The following is a 13,595-nucleotide window of genomic DNA, read 5'->3' as shown; positions in this document are numbered from 1 at the left end:
ACTTGTTTCTTTTTTGAAAGCCAAGCATCTGATATTAAGTCAACTTTGTGGAAGGCTTGCCCAAAGGCAGGCCTTGTGCAGCCCGTGTTTCTATCCTCTGCCTTCTTTCCTGGCTTCCCTGTCTTTTCCTGGGCCTTTGTATTGCCCCGTCACTTCCTTCTCCACTCCCCTGTGCAAGGCTCTGATGGACTCACCCACATGAGCTAGGAAGAGAACTCCTTGCTCTGGCCTTCTGTGACATCACAGCAGCTAAGCCAATCAGGAGCAGGGGGGACTTCAGCAACCTCTCTCTCACCAGCATCTCATAAATCCCTTTACATACAACAGCAAGCTTTCCACAGCCTGGACTGGATTACATCGTCCACATGTCTCTAGCCAATGCTGGCCAGCCTGGCAGTCCACCACATCTTAATGGTCACTGGCATGTGGAGGAGTGGGGGGGATGTAGAATAACTGGCAACATGGAAAAGCTGAGCAGGATGGGTTCTGCACATGTTCCAGTAGCAAAACTACAGACACAGGCAGATTCTCAGCAGTTCCCGGACTCTGTGCCCCAAGACATGAGAAATCAAAGAGAGAGCAAATTTGGGGGAAGAGTCCACTGAGTTAGGAACACAGAAAGAGGATTTGCCTCAACTTATTTATAAGACAACATTTAGAAGCTAAAAACAGTGAGTATACAAATATTAAAAGATGATTAAACAAGTATTTAATGGTCAATAGAATCAATGCTAAAAACACATTTAAAAACAACAGAGCACAACCATCCATTCAAAGAAAGCTAAAAACAGTAAACCGATCAAACATTTAAAAAAAGGATTAGTAACATTATATTTTAAATGTTAGGACAAAGCAATTACAAGACCAGATTTAGAAGCAACAGAATACAAATCATCGCATTTTAAAACTGCCCCTGAACATTCAGGGCCCTGTCCACACCATGATATTTGGTGCGATCCAGATGGTGCCGAAACGGTCCTTCCTTCCCCTTCAAGGCAACCTATTTGAACTCTTGGTACCAGTCCATGAAGGCAGGAGCTACTTTACATCCCAAGGAATTGCTATGCTCTAGCCCTGTGCCAGAAAAATCCCGGCTGCCTCTTAAAGGGGAAGGGTAGATCCTTTTAAGTAGAAACACAAGCAAACAAGGTTTTTGTTCCCATGCTGAGCAGGGCTATTGGGAAACCCAAGGCCATCGCTCTCTGCCAGTGTGGACAGTCACGAAGGAAAAGCCTGCCAACTGGCCTTTACTGGCATATTGCCCCTGGATGCAAGAGCCAGGAGCCATGGACAGATTCTCCAGGAATCCCTCGGGTGAGATGGATAACGCGGTGGTTGAGGTCAGAGGTTGGGAGTTAGATCCCCCCCCCATGGGCCTCCTTTACATGGGCTGGACTCTGTGATCCACAGGGTCCCTACCAGCTCTGCAGTTCTAAGATTATTATATGATTATATCTACCATGGCAGCAGGACCCCACACCTCAAGATAAACAATCTCAAGCTTAGCAGCAAGCAATGGATTCCTACAGGTTCATATTCTTAATTTGTTCTGGGAAGGAAGAGCGGAGTGCTCTGGATTTTAATTAGGAAATAATGGGGTTTGGGGAAAGACCGGGTTAAATAGGACATTAGCGGAATTAGCACTGATGAATCCCTCGCACCCACCCGGTGTCAACAGAAGGAAGCGCAGAGGCCTGCATGATCTGCCCTGGGTTCATCGCACAGGTAACCAAGATAGGGGGAGATCAAGAAGTTCTTCTCAAAGGGCACCCAACGTTCGGGATCTTCTCAGGAAACCTACAAGACAGAAACAACACACACATGTAACACATCGCTGGCAATGTTAACTTGGCTTCAGGTTGCCACTGGTTAAGAATTCCTGTATTCCTCCTTGGGTACAGAGTACAGAGACTCCTTAGCAAGTGACAATTCTCCCCTGAGATTTAGCACCTTTTACTGACAGCAGCGCACATCAGTAAGAGGATCATTCCAGTGTGTAAGAGATAATATGTTTTTGCAGCATGTTTATTTCCTAGATGTGATCAGGTTCCATTTCAGAAGAATACAGAGGGCTTTGAAAGGGGAGTGAATCGCTTGAGGGCCAGGATCCAGCACAGAATCTCACTAAATCCTGATTTGGAGCGCGTGGATTCCAGAATGACGCTGAGCTCTTTGCCTGCCCTGTGAGCCGCTTGGCGAGGCACGCTCAGGCTGGGGAAGGAGGGTGTCATGAGAAGCCACCTTTTCAGCCATGTTGTCTGGCAGAATCTAGGAGCGGTGTTTCCGGGTGTGATCAGACAGCGGGGATGGCCCCTATCAGAGGGCACTAGAAAGGGTCATCCAGAGAGAATCTGCTTTCCGCACCTTTGCTGGGTCTCTGCGGAACAAGCGGGTGGTTCCATCATGTTTGATTCGAAGGCCTGGAGCAACTTCCTGAACGGCTGCGCAGAGTTCGACAAAGTCCGGCTTCACCACAATCTCCTGAAAAGGGAGAAAAGCCACACACGCACAGAGGCCCATCACATCACTCACTGACTCACAGGACGGGGTGGAAGCCTTAAGCAGCCACATGAAGAAGGAACGGAGGCAGGCTCCGCTTTAGAGAGGGAGAAGAACACAAGAACTGTGTCCTGGGATCTAACCAAACCTCAGCTCATTTTTGCCTTTGGATTCTAGGCAGAGTTCTCCAAAAAGTTCATTAGAAGGACCAAAGGTTGGGAAATTTTAGATTTGTTGCTCTATAGATCTCAGAATCCCTTAATCAGCATTTCTCGCCCTGAAGGAAGGAAGGAACTAGCCTTCCTGGCTGGCTCTTCTTCCCCAGAAGTTGGCATTTAGAAGCAGGCTGCTTGAGTAGGGGAAGGTTCTACCCGGCCATCCCAGTTACATGCATCTCCCTTCGCGAGCTAGTCCCCAGTGAACCCCACGGAGGCTAGAATCCCCCTTGGCCAGAGGGGGTGGGAGCCAGGGACCATTTCATTTCTCTCTGTTTTCCACCACCTTCCTCCGGTCATGATTTTAATCTCAGTCACACAACCGATGGCAAGCCAGAAGGGAAAAACTGGAGCAGGACTCCTCTTGCAAGCATTTTTCCCAGTAAGAACGTGTTGCATATATTAAGAAAGTCTATGACAGACAAGTCAAACACGCCAGGCAGTCCTTGTATCAGGCTTCTTCTCTTTGCCTGCCTTCCTCCACCCCCCATTTATGGGACCAGACTCCCACTGAACACAAATACTTTGTCTAGCCAGAACTTACTGCCTCCCTTCATCTGGTACACACCAAATGTTTTAGCCGATGACTCTCCTGACTCATGGCCTTGAGCTAATAGGATTTGTATTCCAAAACAGCACCCGGCAGGCTGATTTTGGAAATCCAGTCTATGCCAAGCAGGTCGTTTCTGCCTCTAGACTTGAGAACCTACCGAAAAATCAAGAAATTCCAAGACGGTGCCTGGATTGGCTCGGACGGCTTTGAGAATCCCCACGCAGCCTTTGCTTGCGATTGGGTTCCTGGGCACCTGCAGAGAGAAATGTGTCAGTTTCTCTGCAGGGAGAATTTGGATCCCTGACACACGGACGCACCCCCGCTGCCAGAGCTCACTCACGCGGAGGCTTTTCAGCGTCCGGTTTTCCTTCAGGCCCACAGCGAGACTAAGCGCGCCTTCCAGGGAGATACAATTGTTGCTAAGGACAGAAAGAAGACCATGGTTTGCCAGCATCCCCCCTGAGCGATATTACGCAGCTCGCACCGAGGTCTAAGACATGAACAGCACAAGGACACGAGGGTTGAGGCCCAAATTCCGCCAGCAGTTCGTTAAGTCTTCGTTAACACTTGATTATCTTTTCCAGTTCCTTCATGGCTGCCCTTCTGAGTCTCAGCCTTCCTCTAATTTCTTGGCTGCAATCTCCCTTTGGATGGAGGATTGAACCAAGGCATACCTCTTTCACTATTTCAATTTCTTTATTGTCGCTGCTGAAGTTGTGCAGTTCTTCTGTAGTCCTGCCTTCTGTCTTCTTAATAAAAATGTCCCTATTTATTGAAATAAGGAAACTAGAGACTTACATATACATATATACTTTTTTTAATGGTCAAGGACCGGAGGTGGCAAACATGCACCTCAAGCTCGTCAGTGTCACTAAGTAAAACAGACAAAGCTCCCAAACGAACATCAAGGATCAAACCAAGAACGGTTTGCTTTTCTACTAATCTCTCGAGGAGCATTTAAACATGTTTGCTTAATGTCTTCTTCAGGTTCAGCTGCTTTTGTGCTCAGTGCTCAAAAGCTGCAGGGCTGCATGAAGCTAACCTAAATTCTGGAACAAGAAAAGCTGAATTCTGCAGCCCGCACAAGCGACATGAATTTGCATTTTGGGGCACGTATTCTACACCTTCTGTGTAGGAGTGTAGGAAGCAGAAAGAGAGGACACTGGAGTCTCACGGAGCTGAGGATATTCCCAGCCTGGATCTTGATTCTCCCTCCCACAGGAGATACATCTCAAAGGTCTACGTGGCAGGCTTATTTCATGGATGAGTGGCAAGAAAGGCTCCAAAATTTGGAAGTGCTTTAAAAAAGACAAAGGAACCACTGTTACCCAACATGGAGTTCTTCCAGCACATTGTTGACTTTCAGGGCTTCTCCCAGGGCAGCCGCTCCCTTGTTGCCAAAGCCGTTGTAGGCGAGATCAAGCACCCGAAGGAATATGTTTGCCTGCGAAAGGAGGGAGTCTGAGCAAGGAGCTTTAGAAAAAATCCAAAGCCAAAGTACTCGTGAGATGTGGCCTTTTCTCCCCTCAGTCAGCCACCCCTGATTTGTGTCCCTTCCTGGGCTCATGTATGTATTGGTCAGTTTATTTTCCTCTTCCTTTTCCCCATCAAGATGAGCCCAACGTATCCAAGTACAATCCGTGTAACGATTGGGAACCAACAGGAACAATTACAAACTGGACGTCACCGGATGAATACAGAAGTAATGTCATCAGATGAATACAGAAGTAATGTCATCAGATGAATACAGAATGAATGACATCAGATAAATACAGAATGAATGCCACCAGATGAATACAGAATAAAATGTCAAGCAATGCAATGCTGAATAAAAATTAGCTTAATCCTGCAAAGTAAACAAAAGACACACACACACACACACACAGAGAGAGAGAGAGAGAGAGAGAGAGAGCAAAGCCCGACACAAATGTAAAGATATACCACAGCCAAGACCCCATAGATCTCTACTCCACCCAAGGCAACATGAGGTCTACAGACTTTTGGTAGACAGTCTCTTCCCTCACTTGTGGCAGCCTCCCAGACCTTGTCCGGGCTTCCCCTCTCAGCCTCTTCCATATCTTTCACCTGGGGAGGTAAAGCCTGCCAGACCTCCTTCAAACCCCGTTTTTACTGTCACACTGGGGAGTTCAGCCTCCTGCTACCTACCAGGAATTCCATCTTTTTTGGCCACGTTGCCTTCTTACCCTTTGCACCCATCATGTGCTACCTCTTTTCTGCACATGACACTACCAGGAGTTGACAACACACTGCAATCTCAGTAACCAACACAACTCCATTAAGGCCAACGGTATGGACATTATAACTGTAACCCAAAAAGATGGGTGTTTCTGGTTCGGGAAGGGATACAAGCTCTTACCCCTAAGCCTTTAGCAACCGCCACAGCTCCTTGGCCCCGGAAGCAGTTCCAGCTGAGATCCAGTTCCTTCAGACCAACATTTTCTGCAATGGCTGCTCCGAGAACCTCACCTAGTTGAATAAACAGGTAAGGGGGAAAGAGTTTCAGAGCCCAAGAAACAGAATAAAAGCCTGGAAGTTCAGAGCAGCCGGAGCCTCTGCTCTGAGGAGTAGCAACATCCAAGAAAAGGCTGCTTTGGTTTCTCCACCAAAACACCTCCTGATTTCAGAGGACTGATATGGTTGAAACCTCACAGACCATCTCAGCCACAGAGGCCAAGGAGGTACCCAGCACCCTGAATGCTTTCCATATCTCTCTAGCTCCAAAGCAGGGAAGGAAGGAAGGATGCTGGAAGCAGCCACAAGCCAAGGCAGAAGGTGCTAAAGGAAGGGGTGTCTATTCAGAACAAAGATGGGGTCAGGTCAGTTAATCAACCTCCAAATGGCAGATTTCCAAACAGTCCAGCCTTGACCAAGGTGAAGAGAGCATTCCATTGCGTGCCTGTTTTACCAAACGTTCCTGTGGAAGAGGCACAGCAGCCCTTTGTTCATGGCAGCCAAGGAGATCCAGCTTCTGCTCTGCACCGTCTTGGGTCAAGGCTGGCTGTTCTAGCTGCACGGCGGGAAACAGAAAAGCTTTAGCCCTCGTGGTTACAGAGGAAGAGGAAAGTTAAGGAGAAGCAGCAGACTTCCTGGCCTCTCATCCTTATGGCCTCTGTGTCTGTGAAGAATGCCAGGAGGTGGGCATCTTCTACCAGCTGAGAGCAGTTCGCCTGACCTATCCTTAGCGGCCTGGCAAAGGCAGGATGGATTCAGCTAAGGCTTCTTCAGGTTGAGACTGCTGGGGCTGCCTTGGAAGGAGGCTCAGGGAGAGCAGCAGGTCCAGAAGAATCTTGCTGGAACTGGATGTTAAGACCACAGGAGCCCAACACTTTGTTCACAGCTCTGGCTCCTGGTGCGGATCCTGGCATTTCAAACCTCCTCCGCTCATCTCTACACAGGCTTACTCATCTCTGGAGAGCCTCAACAGAAGCTCTTCCCTGGATATTCCTGAAATCTGGGGTGCTGTGGGTGGCTAACTAAACAAGACAGCTTTATAGCAGTGGAACCTTGAGTTTAGAACACTCTCCCCTGAAAGCCCCACTGGGCGCCCGCTCTGACATCCTGATGGGGCCAGCTGGAAATAGGGGGTCCTTCAAGGCGAAAGGTGGGGTGGAATTTTGTAAAAAAGAATACATCTTTTTACTTATCTGTGTTATACTGTGTGTTCACAGTCTTTATGCAGCTCTATAAAACCGTTGCTTTAGCTCAGTATTATTATTTCTTTTACAGAACTTTTGCAAATATTGTACAATAAACCATAATAACAAGCCATTTGAAGGGCATGGTACTTATATAAATACCTTTCTTCTTCTCTGCCCTACCTTTCTTTCTTTCTTTCTTTCTTTCTTTCTTTCTTTCTTTCTTTCTTTCTTTCTTTCTTTCTTTCTTTCTTTCTTTCTTTCTTTCTTTCTTTTTCTTTCATCCTCTCTCTCTCTCTCTTCCTTCCTTTCTTTAGCTTCCTCCCTATGTTCTGTTTCCACTCTCTCACTCTCTGTGTCCAACATGTGTTTCTGTTAATTCACAGCGTCCTCGTTGAAAGGGAAAGAGAAAGAATGAACCAACAGGAGGGGCAAGGCTTTTTCCAGAGTACTCTTGACAGGTAAGGAAACAAGGAAGCTTGGAAAGAGAGCCGCAGGAAGAACAAAAGGAGCAACCAGGAAGCTTGAATGAAAGGAAGGAAGGAACCATAGGTGAGAAGGAGCTGCTACATGTTGAAAATTACATGAACAATACCAATGGAGTCACCAATATGTAGAACAGGCATAACAAGATCAATATTCTTTTAAAAATACGGTCATAAAGAATCCTTCACTCGGCAAAAGAGACATGAAAGCCAGAAGTTCATTCTCAGTTGCACACAGAGCAAAGCTCATTCATTCATTCAAGGAGCTGCTGGATAGCTCGCTGGTTTGAAGTCTCTGGCTGAGGAGCCAGAGGTTGGGAGTTCGATTCCCGTTCAATGCCTGCTTGACGGGCAGAACTGGATGATCTATAGGATCCCGTCCAGCTCTGTGGTTCTAAGGTGTTCGTAGTTTGCAAAGAAGGCTGATGGCGGATATGCAGAGTAGCAGGGATATTGACAAGTCTTTGAGTCCCGAGTCTTTGGAACCAAATCCTAAGTCTGAGTCCCCATTAAAAACAAGCTTGGAAAAAAAAGGGAGGGGATGGGGGGGTTTCCAAGTCACGAATCAAGTCCAAGTCATTAAAAAAATAAACAGAGTCAAGTCCAAGTCAAGACTCCGGTGCGACTTAAGTCTGACTTGACAGCAAGTCCTGTGATTTGAGTCCCCCTCCTTGCAGAGGAGCAGGGAGGCACTTTCTCTGTCCCACAGAAGATCATTATGAAAAATAAGGCTAGGAAAGAAAATGGAACTACGCAGAAGGAGAGGAACAACCACCTGAATATCTGATACTTTTTTAATGGTCAAGAACCGGATAAAAGATGGTACAGCTGAGGAGAGGAGACAAGGTCATCCTGTCCAGCAGAAGCACTTCCGCTTTCCATTGGAAGCCGCCAACGGGCTCGTGCCAGCCCTGCAGCCGACCAGGTCTACGTACAGGAGCTGTGAGATTCACTGGGGCTCCTTAGGTGCTCACCTGCCTCCTCTCCAGACTCATCCCACACCACGGGGTCAAAGGCCACGTCGTCGCCGAGGGACAAAGCCTCCTCGTCCCGCTGACCACACACAGGATCTCTCCACCCATTCTGGTCCCGAGCGGCTTTACCTGCAGCCTCTCCCAGCCTGTTGTGGCTGAGATCGAGAGACGCCAGTTTGTGGTTGGTCACCAAGGCCTCTGCTAGATATTGGGCAGCCTCGTCGTTCAGCTCATTCCCCGAAAGCTTCAGGGTGACGAGGGTTGCGTTGGCCCGAAGGGCAGCCGACAGAGCCTTGGCTCCATGTACCCCGGACCTGTTCTCTGACAGATCGACATCTAGGGGGGAAGAAATATATTGACAATCACCATCTCTCTCTCTCTCTCTCTCTTTCACAAACACACACACACACTTGCCTTCCAACAACAAAACTTTCTAATTTCATAGAATCATATTTACAAATCGCTGGTGGACTTGCTGAAGTAGCTTCAGCCAAGGCTATGTTTCTATCTCTTATTGACAGACATGGAATCCTAGAAAAACGGAGTTTGGGGGGGGGGCTCAAAGGAATCCAAATCAAAGCAGATCTGACAGAGGGTGGCCCAATTTTCCCTTGAGCGCCTCCAGCGTTGGAGCCCTCACCATCTCCAGAGATCATGGGTTACATTGTCATACTTCTCTAACCATTAGGAGGTTTTTTCCCTGATATTCAGCCTAAATTTGGCTTCCTGTCGCTTGCATCTATTCTTACATGTCCTGCACTCTGAGATAACTGAGAACAGACCTTGCCTCTCCTCTCTTGGACTACCTTTCAAGTCTTTGAAAAGTGCTCTTATATTTCCCCTCAGCCTTCTTTTCTCAAGGCTAAGCATGCCCAGTTCATTCAGTTTTTCCTCCTTATAGGGCTTGGTTTCGTGTCCATCCTTCACAATGTCCTTATTCCCCTCAGATCTTCAAGACATTATTTTCTCAGGACGAAATATCCATAATTCCTCAACTAGTCCAGCCACATTTTGAACTCCCAAAGAAGGTACGTTTTCTAAGCTCTGCTTCACCCCTTGACCAGTGGTAGGGGTGGGAGCATCCGAGAGAGCTCTCCCCTTAGCATAACATTGCTTGCGCTCGCCGGGGCTCGTGATCCACTAGCACGGCCTTCAAGAGGCCAAGCTGACCTCCACACAAGAATAAGGTGCCAGAGCAGGCCTGGAGGGAGAAGCACACTCAGAACTTGGAGTGAAAGGCCTGAGAGGTTGGGTTTCGTTAAGGTTCTTCCCTTCTTAGGCTTCGGTGTGAAAGCATACAAGCTACGCTCTTGTTACTTTGGGTCCCAGGGACCTAACGAGGTTCTCATCAACCCCTCTGTCCTGCACACGAGAGAGCCCAGCCGGCGGCACCCGGCTCTCCCAAAAAGCCGGGTTCAAACCCTCCAAAGGAAGGCGCGCACCTGAAATGAAACAGTTTTCCTTCAACATCTCAGCGATGGCCGCTGTCCCTTCTCCACCTAGCCAGTTGTCGCTCAAGTTTAATTTCACGACGGACGTGTTGTTCGTCAAGGAAAGGGCTAGAGCTTTGGCTGCCTGCGAAACAAAAGAGAACAGAAGGAAGTCCACAGTTGAAGACATGTGGGTGTCCTAGGAAGCCATGGGCTCATCGAACGTAGCACTCTGTCTCAAGATTGTTCCAGGGAGGTAAGCCTGTTCCAGTAGGACCCCCTTATCTGCACGGTCCTTATCCACAGTCTGAAAATATAAGAAAATAGAAAAATCCTAGAAATATGTATTTCTAAAGATGAAGTTACCAGAAGAAGCCAGAGACCACACTATGTATAGTGCTTGCTATAAACCATGTTTTTCAGCATCCTTGAGGTTTGTGTGCTTGGAAGCAATCCCCCATAGATGTCGGATCCTACTCTATTTGTTGCAGCCCAAATAGTCTGGGGGCACCTTTCTGATGGACAAGCTGTTGTTATTTTCTTGCATAACCTTTCTTGGGCATAGATTACTTCCTCAGAGGCATGCAGCCTAATATTGAAGTTACATGCTCCTGGGCATGCTTGTTCTGGTTATGTGAGGGGTGGCTTGGAGTGAAAGGGCACTCCACAACATCCGGGGGTTTGTACACTCTTCCCACGCGATCCACACCACCTTTGGCCAGCTGCATCCTCAGAGCACTTTACAGAGGATGAACAGGCATGTCTCTATGCAAAAAATAAATGGACAGGATGCTGACTTTAGAAACCGCAGCGGTCAAAACCCAGAGGCAGACCCCTTGGTCTCTGGCTGTTTGAAGACAGACTCTCAAGGGAAACAGCTGAACAAGAATTCATCAGTGATCTCTCTCTCTCTCTCTCTCTCGGCTTAAATAAAGATAGAAGCTTTTTATTCTCGTCATATAAATTACTCACTCATCCATGCAGGCGTGAGCTCCCACTTTCCGTGAACCCCTCTGGTTCTGAACGGGACTAAAGAAAGCATTCCCCCAGTGTTTACCTTGGGACTGAGGCCATGGTGCGTCAGGGTCAGTTCAGAATCTTTCATATGCCGTAAAAAATAAGAGATGGGGACGACACCGTAGGTTTGGCAAGTGTGAAGGTACGTGCCTCTTCCTGCAGAGTCATGTGATTTTCTCAACTCTGTCAGAGGAGGGGAAGAAGAAACCAAGTAAGCTATTTATTGCTAAGGTGAATGTATGTGGTTACTAGATATTTTGTACCTATAGGCGCCATTCGTTTGAAGAACTCCAGGGAAAGGACCCTAGATCATGTCACGACACCAAGGTGAGAAACAGAAACACCGAGAAAAGAATCCAGAATCCAAAGCAAAACGCTTCCAATTCAGCAACACAAAAGCTACAAGATGTTGAGGTTACCAGCAACAACAAACCTGGTGAGTCATCAATTTTTTTTCCACAAAGAGTTAGATAAATCCATAGAATCTTGGGGTTGGAAAGGGGTCTCTGTGGCCATGGAGTCCAACCCCCTTTAAAGAGTCTTTAAAAGTCTTTAAAGAGTGCTCTCCTCTCTTCCTTTCAGTCTTTGCAGAAAGAGTAACATCAGAACCACTAACATTTAGAAGCAGTATACCCGTCACCCAGACACTGGTTGATGCTCTTTCTATTTTACTTCTAACCCAGGGTGGACAAAGTGCAGCTTTCTCGATGTCCCTGGATTGCACGCCATGATTCATCAGCCCCGGCCTCCAGAGCTGATAGAGAAGGATGATGGGGAGCTGCCTTCCAGGGCCACCAGAACGGCTACAGGTTTGGCATTGCCCTGCTCTAAGACCCACCTTCTATTTCCAGGTCTGTATCCCACTCTTCATCCTCATCTTGATCATCTTCAGACTCTCCCGTGGAGTCATCCTCCTCGTCCTCTGTGGAGCAGGTGTGGCTTTTTCCAGTTTCAGTCTGCAGTTCAGCAGCCCAAGTGGAGAGATCCTGGCAAAGAATTGCACATTCAAGATGCTGTCTCTCTCTCACACACACACACACACACACACAATTAGATCAGACCAAGTAATAGTGCGGAAGTCCATCTTTCCTTGAGAAACAAGGAGATCTTGGTTGATTGGCATCAGCAACGCTGAGCAGCGAACTAAAAGGATCAGCCATGTTTAAAGGACAGAGCAGAAAGCACCGCTTCGGGAAAATAAATAAATAAAGTTGGCGGGTTCACAGGACTGCAAGCTCTCTGGGTGTGCTTGGAGAAGATGCTTCAGATGACAGCTTTCACAAGCAAGCAGGGTTAATGCTCAGGAACACTGATGCCTGAAAGAACCAGTTGGCCAATACGCTTCACTATGAGTACTTGGGGTTTATTTTTAACACCCTTGTTCAACTGTAGCCTAGCGGTTAGCGTGCTGGAGTAGATTCAATGGAAGAACAGGGCAAAGGTGGCCACCTGGTGCCTTCCAGATGTTTTATAGCAACCTTGGGTCCCCAGATGTTCTTGGATTAAAACTCCCAGAAGCCTCTTCACCGCCCGCTGTGCTGGCTGGAGTTTCTGGGAGTTACAGTCCAAGAACCTCTGGGTGACCCCAGGTTGGCCAACCACGGCTTTAAACCCCAGGTCCCATGGTTCCTGGTCCTCAACCATGTTGGCCGATGGGAGCTGCTGCTGGAAACATCTGGGCGGCCACCCTCTGTTGCCGACTCTTGACCCTCCGAAGCGGGTTGCATGGATCGTCTTGCGAACCCCACAGGGCAGTGCCCTGAAGCCATCACAGGACTTCGGTCAGCCTGGCCCACCTCGCAGGGACATTGTGAGAGGAGAAGGGAGGGAGGAATCGTCATCATCATGAAGAGGAGGAGGAAAGATGGAGAGCCATTGTACATGATCATATAAAAATCAGAATAAATGAAAATTAATAGAGACAAGAATCAGCCATCATCATCATCATCATCATCATCATCATCATCATCATCATCATCACCATAGCAACTCCAAGACTCTTGCCTCCCGCCCAAAAAAATAGGGCACCCTCCAAAGGCACTGGACTACAACCCCTATCATCCCCAGGCCACATGGCCAGGCTGGTTGGGGATGATGGGGCGCGTAGTCCAAAAGCTCCCGAGGCGGCCGGGGAGGAGGAGCGGCCCGCTGCGAAACTACAATTCCCATGATGCCCCGCGGCCGGCTCTCTAGCCGGCTCGCGCTCTTTCTCTCTCCACCCCGCTTCTCAGCCCGGCTTTCCCTCACCGCCGAGGCCTGAGAGGCGGCGCCGCTTCGAGCGACCTCGGAGGGAGACTCGCTCCCGGAGAGGCGGCCCCCGACGTCGGTCTCCTGCTCCGGCACCGGAGACAGCGACAGCTTCGGCTTCGGCATGGCCGCGCCTCGGGCCTAGGCTGCCTCCGGCTGCCATGGCAACGGCGACGCGACGATGGCGGAAGGAGGGTGGGAAGGAGCAAGGCTTCGGGCGGAAGGGGCGGGCTCGTTCTGGGGATGACGCGATGCGATTGGACGAAGCCATGGAGCCGGTGAGCCTATCAGGTCCCTCAAAAGGGCCAACGCCCCTCCTGTGTCTTCAATCTCGGCGGCACTGCAGGTTCCCCTGTGGCTACAGAGAGACCGGTGGGAAGTTCCGTGGCTGCAGGTTCGAATCCCGCTTGGAACCCTTGTGGCCTCTGGCGTGCAGAGTAGAGGAGACGACACAAGAACATAAGCTCACTAAGAGCACACAGATTTCACAATAAAGCAACGAAGAAAACTAAAGTTGTG

At 48.7% G+C, this 13,595-nt stretch overlaps 1 protein-coding gene across 4 annotated transcripts; it reads right to left on the bottom strand.

Moving 5' to 3' along the window:
* Positions 1–686: 686 nt before the first annotated feature.
* Positions 687–13,268, bottom strand: LRRC74B (leucine rich repeat containing 74B). 4 transcript variants are annotated; one of them, XM_020799073.3, is made up of 11 exons: positions 13,077–13,261; positions 11,668–11,815; positions 10,870–11,012; positions 9,825–9,957; positions 8,512–8,718; positions 5,645–5,754; positions 4,596–4,711; positions 3,608–3,686; positions 3,425–3,520; positions 2,365–2,481; positions 687–1,797 (listed from the first exon to the last, which is right to left on the bottom strand). In XM_020799073.3, exons 1-11 carry the CDS (start codon positions 13,200–13,202, stop codon positions 1,789–1,791), a joined length of 1,284 nt encoding a protein of 427 aa, XP_020654732.3. In that variant the 5' UTR covers positions 13,203–13,261; the 3' UTR covers positions 687–1,788. The 4 variants fall into 4 exon arrangements, 3 of the variants coding, with proteins under 3 accessions (XP_020654732.3, XP_078237988.1, XP_078237987.1); XR_013539259.1 differs by lacking the exon at positions 3,608–3,686 and having other exon boundaries at positions 13,077–13,264; XM_078381862.1 differs by lacking the exons at positions 3,608–3,686; positions 4,596–4,711 and having other exon boundaries at positions 13,077–13,263.
* Between the last annotated feature and the right edge of the window lie 327 nt (positions 13,269–13,595).

Source organism: Pogona vitticeps, chromosome 14, assembly GCF_051106095.1.
Source record: "Pogona vitticeps strain Pit_001003342236 chromosome 14, PviZW2.1, whole genome shotgun sequence".
Taxonomy (NCBI): Eukaryota; Metazoa; Chordata; class Lepidosauria; order Squamata; family Agamidae; genus Pogona; species Pogona vitticeps.
This window is presented reverse-complemented; position numbering and strand designations above follow the sequence as displayed.

Bases quoted from the DNA above. Each gene is read 5' to 3' on its own strand.
- LRRC74B (XM_020799073.3), bottom strand. From the start codon at position 13,202: ATGCCGAAGCCGAAGCTGTCGCTGTCTCCGGTGCCGGAGCAGGAGACC. The intron at 8,719-9,824 runs GTGCGCGCCTTC...CTTCCCCCCTAG, and splicing joins GGAAAACTGTTTCATTTCAG to ATGTCGATCTGTCAGAGAAC. The intron at 4,712-5,644 runs GTAAGAGCTTGT...CTCCTTTCGCAG, and splicing joins CGGTTGCTAAAGGCTTAGGG to GCAAACATATTCCTTCGGGT.